This window comes from Meriones unguiculatus, chromosome 1, assembly GCF_030254825.1.
Source record: "Meriones unguiculatus strain TT.TT164.6M chromosome 1, Bangor_MerUng_6.1, whole genome shotgun sequence".
Lineage (NCBI taxonomy): Eukaryota > Metazoa > Chordata > Mammalia > Rodentia > Muridae > Meriones > Meriones unguiculatus.
In genome coordinates this window covers 4,231,698-4,254,938 of record NC_083349.1, presented here as the reverse complement: position 1 = coordinate 4,254,938, position 23,241 = coordinate 4,231,698, and the positions used below count along the sequence as shown (strand labels likewise).

The window sequence follows — 23,241 nt, the reverse complement described above, 5'->3', positions numbered from 1 at the left end:
CTACAGGTATAATCTCAAAACAGGCTATTGGTGTTTTTCCTGCATGTATGTCTGCATGAGGGAGTCAGATATTCTAGAGCGCCATGTGGGTGCTGGGAATTGAACCTGGGAGCTCTGGAAAAGCAGACAGTGCTTTAAAAATATATGTATATATTATTTATACAGCATTCTGCCTGCATATGTGCCTGTGTGCCAGAAGAGGGCACCAGATCTCAATATGGATGGTTCTAAGCCTCCATGTGGAATTGAACCCAGGGCCTTTGGAAGGAAAGTCAGTGTCTCTGAACCTTCCCTCCAGCCCCCAGCTGTAGTCTTAAATAAGCCCCTTCCTCCCCAAGTTACTTTTGGTAATGGTGTTTATCACAGCAACAAGACAACAAAAACAAAAACAAACAAACAAAAAACCCCTAGAGGATCCAGGCTAGCCCAACCTCTCAATATACACAGAGAGATTATAGAGGTGTGAGTATAGATGAAAGGTATCTTTCTTCCTCAGACTTTCAATTTTAAGACAGCAATACCCAGGACCTTATCTCTGCCTTCAGACACCCAAGCTCTGTCTCTGCCCTGGGACAGGGCCGCTTGCAGCCCCTAGTGCCTATGTAATTGTGGGGTCTGCATTTCTGTGGACCTCCAGAAACACTTGGGGTCCAGCCCAAGGCTTCTCTCTGGCCAGGTCACAAGGAAGCAAACAAACCCACCCCAGCACCTTATTTATCAAACAGAAACATTGGATGAGAGACAGCTCTGACTCGGACCTTCCCCCTAGCCCTGGTGAAGCCCTCGGGTTCTGACCTTCATTTCCAGTTACAGACCCCACCCTTCCACGGCTGAAGAGATGGCTCAGTGGTTTAGTGTTGGCTGCCCTTCTGGAGGTCCTGGATTTGATTCACAACATCCACACGGTGGACCACAACCGTCTGCTAACTCCAGTTCCAGGGGATCCAGCGCCCTCTCCTGTATGTATGCATTATGCATACACACTGACAAAACATACAGATAAAATAACATTTAAGCATTTAAAACCAGAATAAAATAAAAAATACATATAAAATTGGTAAGGACTATTTTGTTTCTGTCAGTTCTACATCCTCAGCAGACACATACAGTATAGGGTGACCCAGGTCACGTCCCCTCCTCCACCTTTTTACTCCCTTCCCTCCTCAACTCCTGGTACTTTTCCCTCAGTCCCGGGATCCAGATCCCAATATTCTCGTTCAGACCCAGAGTTACAGACCCCAGCCAGGCATCCAGGCCCCCATAACCACCTCCTCTCCTAGGGACCCCATCCTCCGAATCCAGTCCTTAGAAGGGCTGATGTCTCTCTCGCAAAGCAAGCACCTCTCCCGGAGTGGGATCCCGAGCCCGCCGCCGGGCCCGCCCCCCCTGCGGTCCCTCCCACTTTTCCCAAACAAAGCTCCCGGCAACTTTCTCCCGGTCTCGCCCCGCCCGCCCGCGGCTCCCCTGCCCAGGCCGGGAGGTAGGAAGGCGCCGGCGGGAATCGGGATCCGGCTTGGGGTGTGTGAGTTGGGGTGGGAAGTTCCGCGCGATGAGGTGAGGTGCGTGTTCCTGGGACCGCGTGGGAACTGCCCGCCGCCCTCTTTCTGCCCTGGGGCTCGAGTTAGCGCTGGGGACGCAGCCGAAATGTTGGAGTTGGAACTTTCTCCCGAGTTAGGGGCCTGGAGCTGGTCTGCGGCTGGGAACGCGCGCGGGACGGCCGGGGCTGGCAGGACGTGGGGGCGAAGGGGCGGCCACGGCTCTCCTGTTAGAGCGAGGCACGCGCCTCCCGGGCCATCCTTCCAGCAAGTGTCCGCCCAGTGGACATGTGGCCCCTCACGGAGCAGGGCAGGCGCGGGGGTGGCCGAGGGAGAGCCACGGGGGCCCTCGGACCTTCGTCCACGGCTCTTCCGAGGACTGGGGACCCGGGCAGGAGATTAGGGATGTCTGTCTTGCCCGGCTCGTCCGTCTCTTTGTCTGGCCACATGGGGGTGGGCTGGGTTGGGATTTCGGCCTACAGGGGTCCTGGACGTCGCTGCGACCTTGGGCTAGGCCTGGGGTCTTTGTTCTAACCTCCACCAGGTCAAGAGTCCAGAGGAGGAGGGATGGGACTCAGAACTTTGGGGTCCTGGGAAAGTTCTGGAAGAGATGAAACCTCCCGGGAGGCGGTATCGGACTGTATGGGAAAACTTTTCCCTGTTCTTGGCCTCCGGAAAGTCGATGGGAACTTGGGCTGGAGCCGAGCCCGGGGAGGGGGCGGGGCCTGCGAGGTCCCGCCCACAGCGGGGGTTGTGGGGAACTGGGGGAGGGGATGCCTGGGCTCTTTGTTCTGTCCTCCAGATGGCTGGGCGACTGAGTCCCAAGGCCTGAGGCTTGATGGGCGCCCCGCCCCCGCCTGGTTCTGTGGTTGCTTTCTAGTCTCCATAAAGCACTGACCATGCCCCTTCTCTGTGCCTATCTGGGTCTATGTCCCTGGATCTTTCTGCTCCACCATCTCTCTTTCCCTACTTTCTGGGTCTTGGTGTCGGATGTAACCTCTGCTTTTACAGCAGCTGCTGCTCTCTTCCTAGCACCTGTTCTTTCTTAATGGGTCTGGAGAGTCTCTTCTTGGCAATTAACCAGACTTGGTATTCTCTAAAATCAGTGATTCTAACACAGCGTTGGCCCAAATGGCCTCAAGCACCATCCTTTGGTGGTCAGGTGACTAGCCGAAGGCAGGTTCCTCCGAAAGCTCAGGAAGAACAGCTTACCTGATCCCAGGCGTGGGGCCAGGCCCGGACCCTCTCCCTCAGACCCAGGAATTCAGGTCCAGGCTCCTCCCCTATTCTCGCAGCACCACATGTAGCTGCTGTCTCTGCAGGCCCAGATGGGGGATCCCCGGACTGGGGCCCCCCTAGATGATGGCGGGGGCTGGACTGGCAGTGAGGAAGGCAGCGAGGAGGGCACCGGAGGCAGTGAGGGTGTCGGCGGTGATGGAGGCCCTGACGCGGAGGGTGTGTGGAGCCCCGACATTGAGCAGAGCTTCCAGGAGGCCCTGGCCATCTACCCTCCCTGCGGCCGGCGCAAGATCATCCTGTCAGATGAGGGCAAGATGTACGGTGAGTCTCCCGTGGTGGCTTCCTGACCCCGGTCACACTAACCAACATGTCTAGAGTCTCTAGCCAGCTGTTGTGGCGCACACCTCAAGAGTTCAAGGTCATCCTTAGCCACATACTGAGCTCTACGTTACATTTTTATTATTATTACATAAAAATGAGGCCAGGTGTGTTGGTGGCAGACATGGATCTCTGTGAGTTTGAGGACAGCTAGGGCTATGTAGAGAGACCCTGTCTCAAAAAACCAAAAATCAAAAATAAATAAATATATAAATAAACAAAGAAAAGGACTGTATCCTTTTCATGACTGCAGCATTTTTTCTGGCTAAATGAGGGAAACTGAGGCACAGGAAGACTAAGTGATTTATTGGTGGCCACATAGCTATATGTGGCTATGCTGGTGACCCTGTGGCTGAGGAGTCTCCCCCCCCAGCCCAGCTTGGCTGTAGTAGAGTGGGGATTGTTGCCTTGCTGACTCCCTCATCCCTGTCTTCTCTGGCAGGAAGTTCTGCTGATAGTCTTACTCTTTTTCCATTTTGACTTCTCCAGGCCGGAATGAACTCATTGCCCGGTACATCAAGCTGAGGACAGGGAAGACAAGAACTCGCAAGCAGGTCTCAGGGCTGACACTTTGGGGCTTCGGGCTGGGGCAGGGCTTATCTTGAGGGCCGTCTTTATGTGGGCTGGCTCAGGTTCAAGGCAGATGTGGTTCATGTGATTAGAAAAGAAACAAAGCTTGTATGTGTGGGGGGTATCTGTGCACGTGTGTGCATGGGTGTGTGGAGGTCAGTGTATGACCTCAGCATCCATCTCAGCAGCTGCCCACTACTGTGAGACGGGGTCTCTTGCTGGCCTGGAGCTTGCTGATTTGACCAGACTGGGTAGTCTGTGAGTGCCCGTCTGTACCTGTCTGTACCCCCTAGTGCTGGAGTTACAGAACTCCACACACCTAGAACTGAAGTCCTCATGCAGGGAGGGCAAGCTTTACCGCCTGAGCACCCTCCTGGCCTGTGGCTCATGTGCTTTCCCACATGTTGTAGGCATGCCAGATATAGCTGTAAAATGTTTATATTACATGCCTGTAAAATGGCTCAGTGAGCAAAGGGCCTTGCTGCTAAGCCTGGTTGCCTTAGCTCAATTCCAGGGACCCACGCGATAGGAGAACTCTGCATGTGCGCCACGATGCACTTGAGCCCACCCCCAAACAAAAAATGTAATTCAGGAAGTTTTAAGTACATTTGTTGTTGTTGTTTTACATGTGTGTGTGTGTGCCTGTGGCCATGTGCCGTGGGATACATGCAGAAACATTTAGGAGTTGGTTCTCTTCTTCCACCGTGTAGGTCTCAGGGATGAAACCCAGGACATTAGGCTTGGTGCCAAGTGCCTTTACCTGTTGAGCCATCCTGTCAGGCCTGATATTTCTGTACAAGGCTTATTCCAGAGACTAAAAACCCAAGAAGGAAGGACAGGGGCCTGGGCCTGCAGGGTCAGGCTGTATTCCCTGTGGAAGAACAGCATGTGCAGCTACGGGGAGGAAGGGAAGGTTGGGAGACAGAGGGTGGAGGACAGAGCCCAAACTTCCCTCTCATCCCTCCAGGTCTCCAGTCACATCCAGGTGTTGGCTCGAAGGAAATCGAGGGAAATTCAGTCCAAGCTGAAGGTGAGGGTAAAGGCAGGCATGGAGGGGGCTGGGTGGGCATATGGAGAGGTGTGAGAGAGACAGACACACGGGGAGATCTAGAGAGGACTCAGATAAAGAAGGGTGACAGTGACTCAGGGAGAGAGAAACACATACAGGGGAGGTGGGGCCGGACAGAGACCCAGAGTCAGTGAAACAGACAGACAGCTATGCACCCACACTTACTGATGGGAATGGGAGGACAGAGACCCAGAGAGAGAGAAAGAGAGAAGTGCACGGGGGCCAGAGACCGTGAGGGGAGTGGCCTGGGCACAGGTCGGCTCACTGAGTGGAGTTGGTGTAGTTTGGCTCTGACAGGCCTATTCTCCTCTGCTACAGCCCTTCCCTCCCACTGTGCCTGCTGGTTTCCCTTCTTTCCTCTGTGCTTCTCTCTTTCATCCTTGCCTGTCTTGGCCCACATGCATGCTTTCCAGTGAGAGAGTATACTCTATATTCTTCTTCTCCACCGTGAGTCCCCTGTGCCCTGCAGCCTGAACTTCTGTCACTGTCCCTCTGTGTGTGACTTCTTTTCTTTTAGCCTCCAGGGTAGTTACTTCCTGTTCTTTTACCTGGAAATGGTCCCCTTCCTTTTCTGTAGGTCTGAAACCCTCAAGTTCCTGTCTTTTCTGTTCTTTCTCAGTCCCCTCTGTGTTCTGTGTGGAATATGAAACACCCCCTTCCTGTTCCCATTTCCTGTAGTTTGTATCTGAAATACTACATCTAGCCCTTTCTTGACTTAGAGAACTTTTTCCCTCTGTAGCTGAGGTGCAGCTCCCACTCTTGCTCCTTGCTGACTCAGGGCAGTGTCTGCTGCTAAGGGAAATGAAGTACAAGTTTGTAGTTCCTAAGTTGTCTTTTCTTTCTTCCCTTGGCACCCGCCTCACCCTGGGTCAGACTCTGAATGTACTAAGTCCCTTTGCCCATCTTCCCACACCTGGACCTCACACTGCCCTTCCGGAGGAGGCCAGCAGAGGCAGAGGGTTTGGGTGGGGAGCTGACCCCTCCTTGACCCTGTGTCAGGGCTCCCCATGTCTTATCTCCTACCCCAACCCTGACATCCCGCCCTGGCTATCTTAATTTAGAACTCCCCCCTAACCTGGACTTCAACCTTCCCCCAGGACCAGGTCTCCAAGGACAAGGCCTTCCAGACGATGGCTACCATGTCTTCCGCACAGCTCATCTCTGCACCTTCCTTGCAGGCCAAGCTGGGTCCTTCTGGCCCTCAGGTAGCCTGGGTTGGGAACTGTGGAGATCTGGGATGAAAAGATGGGGCTGTAAGGGCCAACGGAGGATGTCTGATCCTCAACTGTGTCTCCTCCCCAGGCCACCGAGCTTTTCCAGTTCTGGTCAGGGAGTTCTGGGCCGCCATGGAATGTTCCAGAGTGAGTACTTCATGTCCCTTGCACTTCCCCCTTTCGTCCCACCTATGTCCACTTTGGGCCTAGAATGTGGAACCATACCATGAGGCTTTGAAGTCCAGCACTACACTTTGCCCCTTGGGGTCTTGCTGGAGGTGACCTTCTACGCTCAGGGCTCCCTTACTCCATCTCTGGAAAGGGGGACATGTGCAGGGGAATAATGGCTCCTAAGTGAGAATGCCACTCCCAGAGGCTACCAGAGAGACCTGTGACTTCCAAAGCATCTTGGCAGGGCACTTAGCACTTTGGCTAAGTGCTTCTGGGAGGGATGTAGGGGATGATGGGAAGGCAGTTGTAGAACCAGAGGCTCCTGCAAGGGACAAACGAAGGCAGAGTTTTGTGGGAAGACAGTTATGGATACAGACAAGAAGAGAGACAAGAAGGGCTCAGAAACTTATGAGGAGGAAGTTTTAAGGCTCCTTGGGAAGATATGGGGACTCCTAAGTATTATGAGAAGGGAGGCTTAAGGCTTAAGGATGGATGAAGGGTTCCCAAGAGGCTTATAGGGAGACAATAATAGACCTAGAGGCACCTTGGAAGGGTGAGTGGGTCTCAGAGGATCCTGGGAGGGCAGTTGTAGATGAAGAAACTCCTGGGAGGAGCTGTGAATGCCTGTGAGGGCTGGTTTCCAGACTCCTGAGGTGGCTCTGGGGCTTAGGAGTGGGGAAGGGGCTACTTTATTCTTCCATACTTGGGAGGGAGAAAATGAGTGCCTCAGCTCTGAGACCCCTGGGTGCTGAGGCTCTAGGAGGAGCCTGGCCAGGCTGGCTGTTGGTAGCACACTGTGGCTGCATGAGGTCAGCATGGGGGTATGTAGTGAGAGAATGAGAGGTTAGGTTGTAGGATCTGGTCACCAGAGACACTGGAAAGATCGTAACAAGTGCCCAGGGGCTGAGGGCACTTGTTACTCTTACCGCAGGTGTGCTGCCAAGGAGGAATGGCTTGGTGCTGGTGAGCCATAGTCAAATGGGGGAGACCAGTGCTGACTAAGCTGTCACTTTCAGAAATTCAAAATGGAAGTGTGTGCAGCGTTGTGAGGAACCACTGTGGGTTTTATGGCGAGGGAGAAAGTTCTGGGGTTTTCTCTGAGATCAGTAGGGTTGGCCAGGTGAAGGGTAGGGGTAGAACTATTCTAGGCAGTTAAACAACATGTGGAAGGCCATTGGCAGGAAACTGAGGTGAGCCTTGGAGGCTTGGTTTTTTGTTTGTGGGTGTGTGTTTTGAGACAGGGTTTCTCTGTGTAGCCCTGGCTGTCCTGGACTTGCTTTGTAAACCAAACTGGCCTCAAACTCACAGAGATCCGCCTGTCTCTGCCTCCCATAGCGCTGGGGTTACAGGCGTGTGCCACTGTGACAAGCCAGGAGGTCTGTTTTAAGCAGTTGGACACCAGATATTTAGTGGGCACCTAAGTTTCTGGTTTGTGCTCTTATTAAGGAAAAGAATCGAAGGCTGTAATTTTCCTGGACCTATACACACACACACACATATGGAATCAGGTTCAATCCGGGCATTGTGCATGCTAGTCAAGTGTTGTACCACTGGGGTCTATTTCTAGCCTCAAGGGTCTCTTTTGCTTTGATTTACTGAGACAGGCTCTCAGCTTTTTAGCCCAGACTATCCTCTGCCTCAGCCCCCGACATCTCAGACATTCTGTGATGCTGATGTGTGCAGCAAACCCAATAAGAACTCTGTTTTAGAAGATCAGGTGGTGACATTTGAGTGATGGCCAGATAGGGATCATGGCATTGTGGAAAATCCATTGAAGTACAAATTTGAGAGCTGAGAAAAGGAGATCCTGAGACTGATTGGAAGGTCTCTGGGGTTTGTCTTTCTCATCTTGGTCTGTTGACCCCTGACCTCTTCTAACCTCTGGCTTCCCAGTCTCCTGAGCTACCTCTAGGCCTCTGGAGTGAGTCTACAATGATTATTTGTGAGTGGCCAGTTAAGTTAGAATTGGTTAAATTTACAGCTGGGCATGGTGGCACACACCTTTAGTCCCAGCTCTTGGGAGGCAGAGGCAGCTGGCCTTTGTGAGTTCCAGGACAGCCAGGGCTACACAGTGAGACCCTGTTTAAAAAACAAAAGAGTTAAATTTACATAAAAGTCCAATTCCTCAGGTATGTCAGCCAGGCTAGTGCTAAGTGGCAACATGGCCAGTAGCCACTTCTTGGGACAGTACAGAGGTGGAACATTTCTGTCACATAGAACAGATATAGTGGCTCATTCCTGTCACCAGTACTCCAGAGGCTGCAAAAACCTGGGAACTGGGGGTGCAGCTCAGGGGTAAAGCATCTGCCTAGAGTGTTCCAGTGAGGGGCCAGGGTGTGACACTGATAGAGCGCCGGCTAAGAGTGTCCAGTGTGGGGGATGCTCTGTGGAGGCCATGCCTAGCGTACTTGAAGCACTAGGTTCAATTCCAGTATTGCCAAAACAACAAAAGTCCTGGTGCTTAGGGTTGGGACTGGCTAGGGTTGGAGTCCAGGCTTTATGGCACCCTCGCTGTGTGGCTTTGGGCTGCTCCGTTGATATCAACCTCAGTCTCAGGTGAGAGACGAGGAGCGGTCATCGCACCCACTTCGTCATCATTCGTGGAATGCTGTGCTGGGGGCACCTGGCCTGTCAGGGTCACAGGTCAGTGCAGTCAGCATCATTCCACTGCACTCATAGGGTTCCCTTTGTTCTGCAGCGTGAAGCCATTCTCACAGACACCGTTCTCCGTGTCACTGAGTCCCCCATCCACTGACTTACCAGGTGAGAGTCTGCTTCCCATCCCCACCAATGTCTCCCCTCTTCCTCTGCTCCTGGCCCCAGCGGGAATTCCTTCACCTCTTTGTCAGTCGGGCACAACCAAGTAGTCAAAACCCAAATCAAATTAGCAAAAGGAGGAGGAGGAAGGAAAGGTGAGGGCAGAAAGGTGGCTTCAGGCATGACTGGATCTAGCAGCTCAGTGTGACCAGTAGGGCTTGCTTTCCTCTGTGTCGGCTTCGTGTCGATGTAGAGTCTGCCAACAGCCCAGAGTTCTCCACCAGTGTGGCTATGGATGCCCACATCGACTGGTGAAGGGATTCCTACCTCCCTCGGTTTTACTCCCTTTCTGTTGCTGTGACCTCTAACAGCACGGGCAAGGTAGACTGTGGCGGAGTTTATTTGGGGTTCCAGAGGCTTAAGTCCATCCATGACAGCAGTGTGGAGGCGTGGTGGTGGGAATGGGAAGCTGAAGGCGCACACCTTTTCTGTTTTGTTCATTGAGACAGGGTCTCCCTGTGTAGTCCTGACTGTCCTGTAACTTGCTCTGTAGACTAGGCTGGGCAGAACTCGGAGGTCCACCTGCGTCCGCCTCCCAAGGGCTGGGATTGAAGCTGAGAGTACAAACCGGGAATAGTGCAGTGGCACACTTCCTCTGGCAAGGCCACACCTCCTAACCGACCGAGATGGCACTATGAGAGCCAGCTTGAGCAAGCCAGACACTCCGGTTTATAATCCATCAATTACAAGTAACGTCTGGCTGCCGTAAATAGCAGAATATCCAGATCAGTACCCAGAAAAGTAAGAGCTTCAGGGATTCCGGCTGGTGCGGGGTGCAGAGGTGTGCTTGCCAGCTCAGCCATCTCAGGCCAGGTGTCTGGAGTTCACTGGCCTCTGCCTCGTTGTGTCAATGTGGCTGCTGTAGCTCTGCTTTGCCCCTTGCAAATGGGACTTGGTCAGGCCCAAAAGCTTTCTTCTCTCAAATATTTGCCTTTTGAATTCCTTTCCCGTAGATTCCCTCTAACACATTGGCAAGGACTGTCTCCTGGCCACCGTTAGCTGCATGGGAGCCTAGAGGAAATGTTTTTCTAAGATGCATTCATTTCATTTGCATGCACTTTATTTGTATGAGTGATTTGCTTGCATGTATGTAAGTGTGCTGTGTGTGTGCCTGGTGCTCCTGGAGGCCAGAGGAGAGCGCATTAGATCCCCTGGAACTGGAGGAACAGACTGTTGAGAGTCCAGGTCTCCTCAAGGGCACACGTGCTCTAACAGCTGTGCCATCTCTCAGTGCCCTCACCCACCTTATTTTTCTTTTTGGGGATTGCTTTGTAGCTGAGTATGACCTTGAACTCACGCTCCTGCCTCCACCTCTCAAGTGCTGGGAGGATGTGTGCCCATATTCCTAGCTGATGTGGTACTAGGGAAAGCCCAGGCTTTCTTGCATGCAGGCAGGCTCTCTGCCAGGTGAGCTGCCACCATCCCTAGCCCTCACAGAGAAGGTGGCCAAGAGAAAACAGGGCCAGCCTGGCCCATCATTTTGAGCACATTTTCTTCCTTCTTTTTCAAGGGTACGAGCCGCCCCCAGCCCTCTCACCTGCTCCATCTCCCCCAGCCTGGCAGGCTCGGGCCCTGGGCACTGCGCGCCTGCAGCTGGTAGAGTTCTCGGCGTTTGTGGAACCGCCGGATGCAGTTGACTCGGTGAGTGGGAGTGTTGCAGGGCAGCGCTGATGCAGGGGCGGCTGCGGGAGTGCAAAGAGGGAAGGGAGAGAACACAGAGCCGCTGTCCTCGCCTTGGCAGCCGCTGTCCTCGCCTTGGCAACCGCTGTCCTCGCGGCAGCAGCACCACTCAGGCTCGTGAGATGTCCTGCCTGGCTCCCTGTGTGCGATTTCTTTCTCATTTATGTGAAAGCCATAGGTCAACGTGAGGTGTGTCTACCTTGTTTTCTGAGACAGTCTCTCACTGAACTTGAGTTTACCCAGTAGCCCATGCTGCTGACTAGCAAGCCTCAGGGATCTACCTGCCTGCCCCTCAACATCACTGAAATTACAGGCACAGGTTGCCATGCCGAGAACTGAACGCAGGTTATTCAGTTCATCTAACACCAGATTTCTGCTGTTTGGCAGGCTTCATGCTGAGGAAATGGGAAAGATCAATAGTTTTCCTTTTTCCAGATTTATTTCTTTATTGTTAAGGTAGGTCTGTAGCTCAGGCTAGTCTTGAACTCTCAGCGGTTTTCTCCCTCATCTTCCTGGGGCTGGGATGGTAAGCGTGCACCACAATGTCCAGTTTTTCATGTGAGTTTTAGCAGGTATGCTGAGCAGATGTGTTGCCCCAGTGATTCAGGACCTAGAGCTTTCTACTTGCTGGCTCTACCATTTTCGAGGGCTACAGGATCTCCTGGGTTCTCTGCATCTGGCCAGCAGAGGGAGAGAGGACAGTCTGTGCCCGGGTTTTTATGGGCCTGCTTGAATAAGGTGACTCACAGGTCTGCTCACGTCTCATTGGCCAGATCTTAGTCATGTGCTCACACCTATCTGCAGAGGCCTGGGAAATGTAGTTCACTGCATGCAGTGTCTCTGCAGCCACACTAATGCCACCCTTCAGGTTGTCACAGTTACTAAAAAGGGCGATACAGATGAGACTCACATGGAAGTCTGTGAGCCTAGTACCCTGGAGGCTGAAGTCAGTCTGAGGGCTGGGGATTTAGCTCAGCTGGTAGAGAGCACGCATGAATGAAACTCTGGGTTCCATCCTCAGGGTTGCAAATACTGGGTGTGGTGGTGCATGTGTGCCTTCTCAGCACACTGGAGGTGGAGGCAAGGAGGATGCGGAGTTCATGGTTCTCAGCTTTTACACGGGAGTTTTGAGTTGAGGCAGGAATACACAAGACACTGTCTCAACAAAACAACCCAGGCATGGTGATACACGCTTTTAATCTCAGCACTTGGGAGGCAGGGGCAAGAGGATCTCTAAGAGTTTGAGGCTAGCCTGATCTACATAGAGAGAGCCCCAGGGGGCCTGGGGGGCTCCTGCCTTTCTGTCTGTCTTCCCCACACTGCTAGATGCCTTCCCTGGGTCTTGCTGTGAGTGACTCTGGCTTATATGAGCTTAATTTTCTCATGACACTTTCACAAACCTCTTGCTAGAAAATGCCATGTGCCATCTTTTTATTAGATTTATGAGTGTGTGTGTGTGTGTGTGTGTGTGTGTGTGTTGCAAGGTGCTCAGAGAGACCAGAGGAGAGCATCAGATTCTCTGGAGCTGGAGTTACAGGTGGTTGTAATGGCCTCTCTTGCAGGCTTGTACCATTATGCCTGGTTCACACAACATCACTTTTGAGCTTTTTTCTCTACTTGCCAGGATTTTTTTTCTGACATTTCTGCTCTTTCTAAGGTAACTGTGCTTCCCTTCTCTGTGGGAGACTAAACTTGGCAAGTTCAGGGACTCTTACTGGTCTTTTAGCCACAGGACCACTTAGCCATGAGACCTGTTCCAGCGTACAGCCAGCCTGCCTGGTTCTTATGTATACAGAAGGTGATCTCCCTGGAGAGCTAGTGGGTTTTTCCCGAAAGGACATGTGTGAAATGGGCTTTGAGGGTCACACAGGAGTTTGCTGGGTGTGGCATTGTAAATTCCATGTACAAAAATGGAAGTTTCAAGGAAATTAATGACAAAATATGGTGGGAACTGGTGAGGTTGTAGAGAGAGGGCAGGCACTGGATTCTGGGGACCAGATCAACTCTAGAGCTGTGTGAGGAATGAAACAAATGTGGGAGAGGCTAGACCAGAGACGGGAGAAGATGCAATCTGAGCAGGTTGGGACAGTGGGGACAGGTGCTGGATGTGGCCCAAGGTGTGGCATTGTGGTGGACAGTGGGTCTGTGGGGTGACAGTCTGGGTCAAGCCCATGTCCCCTCCCCCTCTCATTCTTCTGCAGTTCCAGAGGCACTTGTTTGTCCACATCAGTCAGCAGTGTCCCAGTCCTGGAGCACCACCCTTGGAGAGCGTGGACGTGCGGCAGATCTATGACAAATTCCCTGAGAAGAAGGGCGGCCTCCGGGAGCTGTATGACCGAGGGCCACCCCATGCCTTCTTCCTGGTCAAGTTCTGGGTGAGCGCTCCCACGTCATGGCACTCTCAGCCAGGTCTGAGGAGGGTTTGGGGTCTGCCTGGGCCACTCTTCAAAAACAAAAACTGCGTGGGAGAGTATGTAGGTGGCATGCCAGTGCTTGCCGAAGCCTGTTCTGCGATGGAGTTGAGTATCTGCAGATTTGGGGGACATGGAGGGCCATCCATAGTTAGCTGTGGCTAAGAGAGCACCTTCGGTCTTCTTAGGTCCATCTGGTGTCCAGTCGTGTGGCAAGCACTGAAGAGCTCAGGGTTGTGGAAGGGTCTGGTTCTCCAAAGGAAGTCTACAGGCCATTTCAGTCAGTTTGGTCTCCCTGGGTGTCTGGTTATAAAGCTTTCTGAGCCTTGTGCTATGGTGCACGCCTGTCATCCCAGTGCTCAAGAGTCAGAGGTAGGAGAATTCAGCATTCGAGGGCAGCCTGCACGACTTAGGGAGACCTTAACTCAAACAAAACAAAATAAAGTGGCTAGAGAGATGGCTCAGCAGTTAAGAGCACTGGCTGCTCTTCCAGAGGACCCAGGTTCAATTCCCAGTACCACATGTGAGACCACAAGTGTCTCTGACTGAAATCCAGAGCATCTCTTCTGGCCTCTGAGAGTCCTGCACATCTGTGGTTGCACAGATAGGCAGGCAGGCAGAACACCAGCACACAAAAGTAAATAATCTTGCCCAAAAGACAAAAACAACAGAACCCCAAGCTTTCTGGGTAGAGGCATGAGATAAATGGGCGGCTGCAGGCTGGGCATTAGGGCTTCAGAGGCCCCCGAGGCTCCTGGGAGGGAGGGGAGGCAGCTGCTGAGAAACTGGCTGTCCTGGAACTTGCTCTGTAGACCAGGCTGGTCTCAAATTCCAGGGATCTGCCTGCCTCTGCCTCCAAGTGCTGGACTAAAGGTGTGCACCAACATAGGTGGCCTTCCATTTGAGACAGACAGGCTGCTCTCCTCTTGCCTCAGCCTCCCACGTCCTGGGGTTTCAGCTATGAGCCACCATGGCCACAGGCATAGGGATTTGCCCTGCATCAAAATGCCCTGTTGCTGGGGTGGAAGGTGGAGCCCTAGCCAAAGAGCTGCAGCTAAAGTCAGGACAGAGAACAGGCCACGCCCACTCTCGAGGAAGCTTCTGGAGGCCTGTCCTGCCTACCTGCCATTCGGATGATAAGCATGGGTGCATTCCCGAAAACACAGTGCTCTAGAGACTGGCTCCACTGCTAAGGTCATCACACTTACTTTCACAGCCTCTTTCGGGAAGGTTAAAGGAAATATGAAACCCTAACCATTTGCTAGGGGTAACTTGCCTGCTAGTAACCAGGCCCTTGGTAGGGGCTAAAGTCCATTTTTTTCCACTCCATTTTCTTAGTCTTACCCCCCCCCCCGCCCTTTTATTCCTTCTCATTTTGTGACTGTCATCCACTGTATGTAGACCATCCTAGTCTCAAACTCACAATCTTCCTACATCAGGTGCCCAAGTGCTGGCATTATAAGCTTGCACTGATATGCCTGCTAGAGCTGAATTCTAGAGCTAGGAGCTTCAAGCAAAAAAGTTCTGTGGCTTCTAGAGAATGAGGATCAGGGCTATTCTGGGGACCCTGACTGCTCTAATTCTCCTGGGACAGCGGGTGGGGCTTCTACGGAGCACAGCTCATGCTGACCTGGGGTCTTTGGTGTGGGATGGGCCAGTGGTTGCAACTTGGGGAGCCAGGCTCTGGGCAGAATTTTGTCGGCTTTCCCTCAGCTCACCTGTGCCTCTGTCTCGTCTCAGGCGGACCTGAACTGGGGCCCAAGTGGTGAGGAGGCAGGGAGCGGTGGAGGCAGCGGTGGCTTTTATGGAGTGAGCAGCCAGTATGAGAGCCGGGAGCTCATGACACTTACCTGCTCCTCCAAAGTCTGCTCCTTTGGCAAGCAAGTGGTGGAGAAGGTGGAGGTGAGGCCCAAGGCTGGGGTACTGCATGCATCAAGAGTCTAACGAGCATGTGGCAGTGTGTGAGGCAGGGCCATCCCAGCCTCTCCGGCAGTCAGTGTGCACGAGGAAGCAACCCGAGAATTCCAAGAAAGCTGAGGATGTAGTTTAGCTGTAGAGTGCTTGCCAGGCACCATGTAAACAGAGCATCAGGAATTTCAAATCCATCCTAAGCTGCTTAAGGAGATCCAGGCTAGCCTGGGCTCTCTGAGACCCTGTCTCAAACCAAAAACAAATAATGGAAAGTCACAGCTAGAGCTCATTTCAGGGGTTGGAAGGTGTAGAGATTAACTCCACAAGACGAAGGCTCTTGAGGGTGTGGGAGGAGTCTGGAGTGAGGTGGTCCAAATGTTATACTTGCAGGGCTGTGGGGTCTTGAAGCCTCACGCTCAGCTTGGAGATGCTTTCGAGGGTGTTTGGAGGTCACTGGGGTTTCAGACCACGACTCTGGGGAGATGGAGGCTTCCTGGTTTGCAGGTTCAGGGGCCTAGAGTCGGTCACCCAGGGGCTCTGGTCACTAAAGGTGGGGTGCTACGGGGGTGATGGTGGCTGCTGCGTCTCTCACTCTGTTCCCCACTCCCAGACCGAGCGGGCGCAGCTGGAGGACGGACGTTTCGTGTACCGCCTGCTGCGCTCCCCCATGTGTGAGTACTTGGTTAACTTCCTGCACAAGCTGCGGCAGCTGCCCGAGCGCTACATGATGAACAGCGTCCTGGAGAACTTCACCATCCTCCAGGTGACAGACCGGGCCGGGATGGCAGTACTCTAGCAGACCCTCTCAGCCCCAGCACTGCCAGCCAGGCAGTGGGGACTCCAAAGATGAGCTATCCCTTCCTGCAGAACACGGCTGTCCCACGTGGAGTCCCTCTTCACTAGGGCAACTGGGATACCTCAGCTTCTCTTACCTTGGGAGTCCAGAGCTGAAGGAGCCCCTTTGATTTGGGGGCTGTGCTAAGATGACCTGCTGATGCTCTGGTGGCATGGTGGGGACCCCTTTTCTCAGGAACATGATGTGATGGGGAGGCCCCTCCCTGCCAACTCTCAGCTTTGGGGTATCCCCTTTGCCCAAGGAACCTGACCTGCAGGCCCCCCCCTTGGGGGACAGAGTATGGCAGGTTTCCCTTTCTTGGGTGATAGGAAGAGGCCAGAGGTTTCCTTGGTAACTACAGGTGAGTGGGGAGTCCCATGTTGTGTGTCCCCTCCTCGCCCTACAGTGAGTCTGTCCTCCTGGCAGGTGGTGACGAACAGGGACACTCAGGAACTGCTGCTGTGCACGGCCTACGTCTTTGAGGTCTCCACCAGTGAGCGTGGCACTCAGCACCACATCTACCGCCTGGTCAGGGACTGACCGAGCCCCATTGCTGGTTTTTGTTTTTTTGTTTTTTTTCCACAACACCCCCTTCCCAGGAAGGACCCTTTGGCTCTTCCTGTAACCCTCATTTGGAGTGGGGCCCATGATTTAAAAAAAAAAAAAAAAAAAGCCTGATCTCAGAAGCATGAGCAATGGGGGCCGGCTCCTGCTAGAGGGGAGCCGAAAACTTGGTTATTGAGCTGAGTTTGAGGTTAGAGCCCCAATACAAGGACCTCACAGGGAGCAATTGACAGGACACATCACTCCTGAGCATCAGGGACTGGGGACAGGAGTGCACACTCACAGGTACAGCCTGGCCTCTCACTTCTGCGAGGGCCCCTCACTCTTCTGGAAATGGGGCCCAGGCTATGTTGGGGGTGTCACTCATTGCCTTGTACACTCTGTTTTCCAGTTGTTCCTCCATGCCTGCCTCCCCCACACCCTTTCTCTGTGATCTGTGATGTCACAAATTGAAGATAATGGTTTCCCAGCTGGAGCTAGAGTGAAGTGGGACCTGAAATTTTTTTTAATATAAGGAGATATTTATACACAGTGTTAGGGATGTAATCGTGTCTTAGCTGGGCAAGCGGTGGGGTGGGCCTTCTTAATCTCGTCCCCCTTTTCAAGTGAGCCACGGACCACCCTGCCACCTCCCTTTCCCCGAGAGTGATGGTTTATGTTTGAAGGAGAATAAAGCTATTTTTACCAAGACGAAGGGGATTTATTTGAGGTGTCATGTGGGAGGTGGCAGACAGATGGTGTGGGGAGGAGGGAGCGGGGAAGGGAAGGAAGCTGGGGGCGGAGGTCCCTGGCCCTGTGGGGGAAGTGGTGGCTGTTGGTGGGGCAGACACCTGGGTCCCCAGGGAATGAGGCCTGAGGCATGGGCCTCCAGGCCCGTGGCCATCCAGGATGGAAACAAATATTTCCTGGCTACGTGGAGGTGCGTGGGTGCCGACGGGGCGGGCTGTGGCCTAGCGGTACCGGGCCAACCGGTCGTAGACGTGGTCCAGATTTCTACACAGGAATATTGAGAGCGTCATGAAGCCGAGCTGGGAAAGAAAGGAGATGCTTCAGGGTTGGAGAAGGGGTGGAACCCGGAGGGAGAGGCAAAGGGTGAGCATGCGTAAGCGCTGGGAGTGAAAGGCAGCCTTAGAGCGGGATGTTCAGCGGCAGTCTGCAAAGGAGAAAGCTCAGAGGCAAGCCCAGGGTCCTTTATTCTGGAGGCTCGGCCTGCCCTGCTTGGGCCTCGACCTCCGCGTCAGCGCCTGCGGTCTCGGTCTCAGGAGGCTCCTCCTCAGCATCCCACATGGGCCAGGGCCCCAGCGCCATGGGTAGCTTGCCTTGTGGAGCCTTGTCCCCCCATGTGGGGCAGGCACCCGCCATGCCCCAGCTGCCCCACGGGGTACTGCTGCGTCCACTGCTGCTGCTTAGCCCGCCCCAGCGCCCGCCGCTGCCGTCAGCACTCAGCCCGGGCTTAAGGCTCGAACCCTCGGCTCCAGGCTGCAGCAGCGCGGGCTCTCGGCTGAGCGCTCTGCGGCGTAGCTGCAGACACAGCGCCATCCCGCTCACCTACGGGAGAAGGGAGCGGGCCGAGGGCAGGGCACCGCGTGCAGCCAATCAGAGTTTACACAAGCCAGGTCTCCACCCCATCCCATGCTTTTGCTGTAGCGAATAAAGACGCCTCTGCTAAGCAGGCTCGTTCCCCCGGCAACGGGAAAACACCTCTGGACGGACAAATCACCCGCGGGGGCGGGGCCAAGTCACCTCAAGAAGACCGACTCCCAGACAGATTCCCACTATGGAGATGAGATTGTTGTGCAGCCACTTCCGGAGGCTCTGCGCGCAGCCCTGGGGATGCAGGGCACATGTAAAGGCGGCGTTGCTTCTGGAGCTCACCCTCAAGCCAAGGATCCCCTCAGATCCTCTTCTAGGTCCCCAATGTCCAGGTATCCGTCCGCGTTCTAACCGAGCTTTGCCCTGTCCCAGGCTCCGTCCTTGTGTAGGCCACGCCTCTCACCCTCAGAGATCCGCCCCTTTTGTTATTAGCTTTCTAGTCCAGTTCAAGTTCCAGAGGAGCCTCCCCCTCCCAAAGCCTGCCGCCTGGTGCCACACCCCGTGTAGGCCTGGACAGGCCCCTCTCTCTGCTCCGAGTGCTGACGCCTCGGTGGGCCACACTCACCTCCGAGTGTCCCGCCCCTTCAGTCTTTTTGTTGTTTGTTTTGTTTTGTTTTCTGAGACAAGATTTCTCTGTGGATCGCTGGCTGTCCTGGAACTTAGTCCATAGAGCAGGCTGGCCTCGAACTCCCTTTCTGTCTTTTTTTTCTAGCCTCCGGCTCGCTTGCTGAGGCCACGCCTTTGATATCAGCCGCAACCTCCAAGCCCAGCCTTCCTCTCTTAAGACTCCGCCCCCCCAAAGTCCCTCCCTCCCGACGGCCCACTTCTCCAGTACCCTGCTCCCACAGTCCAGAGGTGCCCGCCACCGCTGGTCCCACCTCACGGTAGATGTGAGCTTTTGCCTGGAGCACGCATAGGTCAGCAGTCTGCCTCAGCTTCGCCCGCGGCCCCAGCCGGCTCAGCTGGGAGAGGAAGAGCTTATCAAAGCCTACGGAGTCGTTGGTCGCCGTGGAGTTGTAGCAGGAGCAGGGCACCAAGAGCTCCTCAGACTCGTTCCCTCTCAGCATGCGGGCGCTGATCCAGTCCCGCGGAGAGTGCCAGCCGCAGCAGCGCAGCTGGTGAGGTGGGGGACAGAGTCAGGGACACGGTGTCACGGACGTAGGTGGGGCCTGGGGGCAGGGTAGGCAGGATGGCTGTGCAAGCGGCAATGGACTGGAGTAGACGGGGCGAGGGAGACAGCGCAGGGCTCAGGTGAACCTGAGATTGTGAGCGGGGTGACAGGTGATGCAGGAGCCGGACTACATCTGTTGCGGGGGTCCCTCACATAGAAATTCTGGGACTAGGGGTGGAGCAACCCCAGGTTCTAGGGTCTGGGGACTTAGTTACGTGGGGGCAGAAATGCTGTCATCTGGGGTGCTCAAGCAGCGTGGCAGGCGTGGGGACCCGCGGCCCACACGGAGGCAGAGCCTCTCTAAACCCCAAGGCGAAGCTGAGATGTTAGAGGTCGGAGCCTAAGGCGTAGTAACCGGCTTGACGCAGGAGGGGTCGTGAGCTCACACACCTGGAACTGCGCATAGTCCCAGCTCTCTTCCGCGGCTGTCTCGTCCGGATTCATGTGGTACCTGTGGATTGTCTGCAGCACCAACTCCTGCACCCTTCGCTCCAGCTGAGAGGATGTAGACGATGCTGGGCCCAGGCACTCCTACTGCCCCAGCCCCGCCCACGGCACCAGTGACTGGCTGTGGCTCTCTTCCTCAGAATCTCGGAAGTGTTTCTAAGGCTCTTTAGGTTTCCATTGCTTCTTCTCCCTCTCTCTTAATTTAAACTTAAATTTGGAATAACATCATTTTGGAATGAAATTATTCAATAAAGTTCTTTTCCTGTAGCCCACATTGGTCTGGAACTCCCGCTCCTCTTGCCTCTGACCTGAGTGCCAGGACTACAGGTACCCAGTGCTGGAGACCAAACCAACGTCTTATGAGTACTAGACAACCACCCAACCAGCTGAATAAATGCTAGCAGGCGGAAGTCGGTTTGTGTCTCTATCTCCACCCTCTCCTCTCTCTCCAGGGTCTCTCTGTGTAAGCCTGGCTGCCCTGGAATTGGTTGTATAGACCAAGCTGGTCTGGCAGAGATCTGCCTGCACCTTCCTTCACTGGGATTAAAGGTGTGTGCCATCACAGGACACCTTCTTTGAATAGATGCAGCCTCACTGTGTTGGCCAGACTAGCCTGATCTCTTGGGCTGATGTGATTGTCCGCCTCAGCCTGTGAGTAGCTAGGACCTTGTGCAGCTTTCTCTTTCTGTCTCCACGTGCCTCTGTCCCACTGTGTCCTTTCTGTCTCTGTGCCTGCGTGTTCTGTGGCCCAGCCTCCTGGTTGATGGCAGTGCTCACTTGCCTTTTTTTTTTTTTCTCTCTCCACCCCTGGCCCTCCACGGTTGGGGTAAGAGTGTTGGTTAACTCACCCGGATCCTCTGCGTGGAGATGAGGATCCCCAGTGTAATCTCTGTGGCAAACAGGAGCAGCAGCATCCCGAAATACTGAGGACAGAGTGGAGAGGACAGAGTGAGGACAGAGTGCTCACCCTCTCAGGCCTTTGAGGGCCAGAACAGGAATGGTGATGAGGAGTGTCACTCACCAGGCCCAGAAGACAACGCAGCTCCTTCAGAGCCCCAACACAACCCAGGAGAGCCAGGGTCATGGTGAGGATACCTGAGACAGCCAGGACCTTGGACCAGGTCTGCAGTGGCACGAAGGACAAGCCTGAGGTGAGAAAGTCAGTGAGGGGGGCTAGGGAATAGCAGCTCCCTCGGCCCCCCTGGGCAGAGCCCTATCTCCTGCAACCCTGTGTCTCTTACTCTGAATCTGCCTGGGTGGGCCTCTGTCCACACCCAGAGTTGGTTTTTCTCCCTACATTTTTTTCTTTCCTTCTTTCTTTCTTTCTTTCTTTCTTTCTTTCTTTCTTTCTTTCTTCTGTAACTCAGGCTGGCCTTGAACTGACTTTGTAGCCTGAATTGACCTGGAACTTCTGATCTTCTTGCCTACACCTCCCATGTGCTGGGATGACAGGTAAAAGCCACCACATACACCCCAAAATTGTTCTGAGGCCTGCATGAGAACACTGTTCAACTCAGCGGTCAGTGTGGTAAAAATATGAGTCGCTATGGTTTTGACGTTCACCCCTTCAGTGGTTTCCTTGTTATTGCTGTTTTATTTCTGCTCTTCCCCTTCCCCGCTATGTGACACCCAGCAAGAGACCGACCTCCCTTCTCTGAACCTCAAGAAGGGATGGTCTGTGAGCCCCAGTCTAAGATGTGACATAGGAAGTATTTAAGAATGCTTATCATTTCTATTATTATTATTATAATCATGACCTCATTTTGTTCTCGTTGTTTCTGAGGCAGGATTCCATAGTCCAGCTTAGTCTCCAACCCACTACTGGTCTAGGATAGCCTAGAACTCCTGACCCTCCACCTTCTGCGTGCTGGGATGATAGGCATGCACAGCCACATCTGGTTTACATATCCTATTTGCCAGAGAAGACACAGCATCCTAGAGGCACAGTGCCGGTGGCCAGTGGGCTCCAGAGCTTGAGAGAGCCCTGTCTGGGAATTTGGTAACTTCTGAGGGCCTCTGGAACAAGGGAGGGAGATACCAGGAGGTGCCTTGTTGTGGGTTCTGGGTCTAGGTGCACTCCAGCAAGACCCTCCCCTACTGCCCAGCCCCCTCACCCACAAAGGACATGAAGCTGGTCTTGTCAATGAGGATCCAGGTGCCAAAGCAGAAAATCAGGCCGCCTAGTACCTAGGGCAAGAGAAGAGAATGAGGCTTGAGCAAACCCACTGTGGCCCTAGGACCCAGGCTGGGTAGCCATGAGCAGACTCACAAAGAAGAAGAGGTTGAAAACGAAGAGGAAGTACTTGATGAGGCTGAGGCAACTCTCTTGGGCCGACATCTTCGCCTAGATGTAGAACGACCCGCTCAGGGAACCCAGACAGAAGAGGTGTTAGCCACGGGAGACAAGCGGGATAATGGACGAAGAAGGAGAGAGACTGAGAGGCACAAAGGAAGAGGGCAGAGAAAGAGGAAGTTCCGGGGTGGAGCTCCACCCTGCCCTCTTCATTTAGTGACTGTCAGCTGGGGCCCTAACTTCTTCACGCATTCCACAGGGCACACAGCAGTACCTGGGGGTCCTTGGAACATGTGGGTACCAAGGACACGATGGGGGGTTCCTCGGAGGTGTCCATGGCTCAGGCAGGGTGCACAGGGGCTCTTGATGGACTTCCACCCAGTTTGGTCCTGGGACCTCAGGGCTATCTCTGCAGAGGCCAACCTCACAGACACTCTGACCTCACTGCTCACTGGCTCCGCCCCCTGTGTCCTGTGGTCTTCTGCTTAGGACCTTAAGCCAGCTGGCTCTCTCTGTCCCTGTCTCTCTCTGGGTTTCTGCCCCTTTCTGCTTGTCCTGTGAGTCTCTTTCTCTGCGTCTCCTCCAACCCCTTCTAGACCAGGTGCTCTCATGTGCTTGGGGTGAGGGGGGGGTAGTGTGGACATCTGGGGAAGTGAAAGTGGTACAGAGGAGGTGTGACAGTCCCAGGGGTGAGGAGGGCAGCTAGGCAATGCCTGAACATCCGGTGGAGGAAGGGAGCCTCAGGTGGCATTTCCTGCCTCTGTGGAGAAATCTGAGGGGAGGAGGCCCCAGAAGGGCCAGACATCGATAGCGGGGGTGTGTCACTTGAACACACCCAGCATCTTTACAGTTTCCCATGAAGTGCCCAGCAGTTCCTCACAGATTTCCAGTGTTGTGTGTGAGTGTGTGTGGGGGGGTGTCTCTGAGTTGACAGCACTCTGTCTTCTGAGACATATCTCATCTACTTCCCTCCTTCCTTCTTCCCCACCCTCCTTCCTCCGTATGTGTATGTGTTCATGTGTGTGGGACACAGACGACATCAGGTGTCATTGCTCAGCAGCTGTCCCCCTTGTTTTATTTGTAACGGTGTGTGTGTGAGGCCACATTGTGCTTACGGAGGACAGGAGAAAACTTTCGGGAGTTGTGTCTCTGCCCCAAGCCATGTTCAGCTACCCATCCCCGATAAACCAATTAAAAGAACCAAATTAAGAGTGGAAAGCAGAAAAAGATTTACTTAATGAGGCCAGAGGGGAAGAGGACAGAGCCCCAGCGAGCCCCCCCCCAAGTCCATCTTCAGGGTCCTGGAGTGAGATGGGGTGTGAATGGAGGGCTAATGTCATTCT

At 53.9% G+C, this 23,241-nt stretch overlaps 2 protein-coding genes across 6 annotated transcripts; one reads left to right on the top strand and one right to left on the bottom strand.

Moving 5' to 3' along the window:
• The first annotated feature begins 1,418 nt into the window (after positions 1 to 1,418).
• Positions 1,419 to 17,084, top strand: Tead2 (TEA domain transcription factor 2). Of its 3 annotated transcripts, none has more exons than XM_021634028.2 (12): positions 1,419 to 1,480; positions 2,858 to 3,095; positions 3,642 to 3,706; positions 4,690 to 4,752; positions 5,889 to 5,996; positions 6,094 to 6,152; positions 8,875 to 8,939; positions 10,504 to 10,634; positions 12,875 to 13,048; positions 14,825 to 14,986; positions 15,606 to 15,758; positions 16,257 to 17,084. In XM_021634028.2, exons 2-12 carry the CDS (start codon positions 2,864 to 2,866, stop codon positions 16,368 to 16,370), a joined length of 1,326 nt encoding a protein of 441 aa, XP_021489703.1. In that variant the 5' UTR covers positions 1,419 to 1,480; positions 2,858 to 2,863; the 3' UTR covers positions 16,371 to 17,084. The 3 variants fall into 3 exon arrangements, with proteins under 3 accessions (XP_021489703.1, XP_021489704.1, XP_060235318.1); XM_021634029.2 differs by having other exon boundaries at positions 1,455 to 1,559; XM_060379335.1 differs by lacking the exons at positions 1,419 to 1,480; positions 14,825 to 14,986 and having other exon boundaries at positions 2,327 to 3,095.
• Cd37 (CD37 molecule) lies at positions 17,073 to 22,442 on the bottom strand. 3 transcript variants are annotated; one of them, XM_021634030.2, is made up of 9 exons: positions 22,173 to 22,442; positions 21,875 to 21,949; positions 21,720 to 21,792; positions 20,627 to 20,751; positions 20,454 to 20,528; positions 19,549 to 19,653; positions 18,866 to 19,102; positions 18,138 to 18,221; positions 17,073 to 17,422 (listed from the first exon to the last, which is right to left on the bottom strand). In XM_021634030.2, the coding sequence occupies exons 1-9, from the start codon at positions 22,233 to 22,235 to the stop codon at positions 17,345 to 17,347; spliced, it is 915 nt and encodes a 304-aa protein (XP_021489705.1). In that variant the 5' UTR covers positions 22,236 to 22,442; the 3' UTR covers positions 17,073 to 17,344. The 3 variants fall into 3 exon arrangements, with proteins under 3 accessions (XP_021489705.1, XP_060235339.1, XP_060235333.1); XM_060379356.1 differs by lacking the exon at positions 22,173 to 22,442 and having other exon boundaries at positions 21,909 to 22,055; XM_060379350.1 differs by lacking the exons at positions 21,875 to 21,949; positions 22,173 to 22,442 and having other exon boundaries at positions 21,724 to 21,748.
• Positions 22,443 to 23,241: the final 799 nt, after the last annotated feature.

Coding starts and splice junctions, on each gene's coding strand:
- Tead2 (XM_021634028.2), top strand. CDS start 2,864: ATGGGGGATCCCCGGACTGGGGCCCCCCTAGATGATGGCGGGGGCTGG. Junction 13,049..14,824: donor TCTTCCTGGTCAAGTTCTGG/GTGAGCGCTCCC, acceptor GTCTCGTCTCAG/GCGGACCTGAACTGGGGCCC. Junction 14,987..15,605: donor AAGTGGTGGAGAAGGTGGAG/GTGAGGCCCAAG, acceptor CCCCACTCCCAG/ACCGAGCGGGCGCAGCTGGA.
- Cd37 (XM_021634030.2), bottom strand. CDS start 22,235: ATGGACACCTCCGAGGAACCCCCCATCGTGTCCTTGGTACCCACATGT. Junction 21,793..21,874: donor TTTTCAACCTCTTCTTCTTT/GTGAGTCTGCTC, acceptor CTCTTGCCCTAG/GTACTAGGCGGCCTGATTTT. Junction 19,103..19,548: donor GGGACTATGCGCAGTTCCAG/GTGTGTGAGCTC, acceptor CCACCTCACCAG/CTGCGCTGCTGCGGCTGGCA.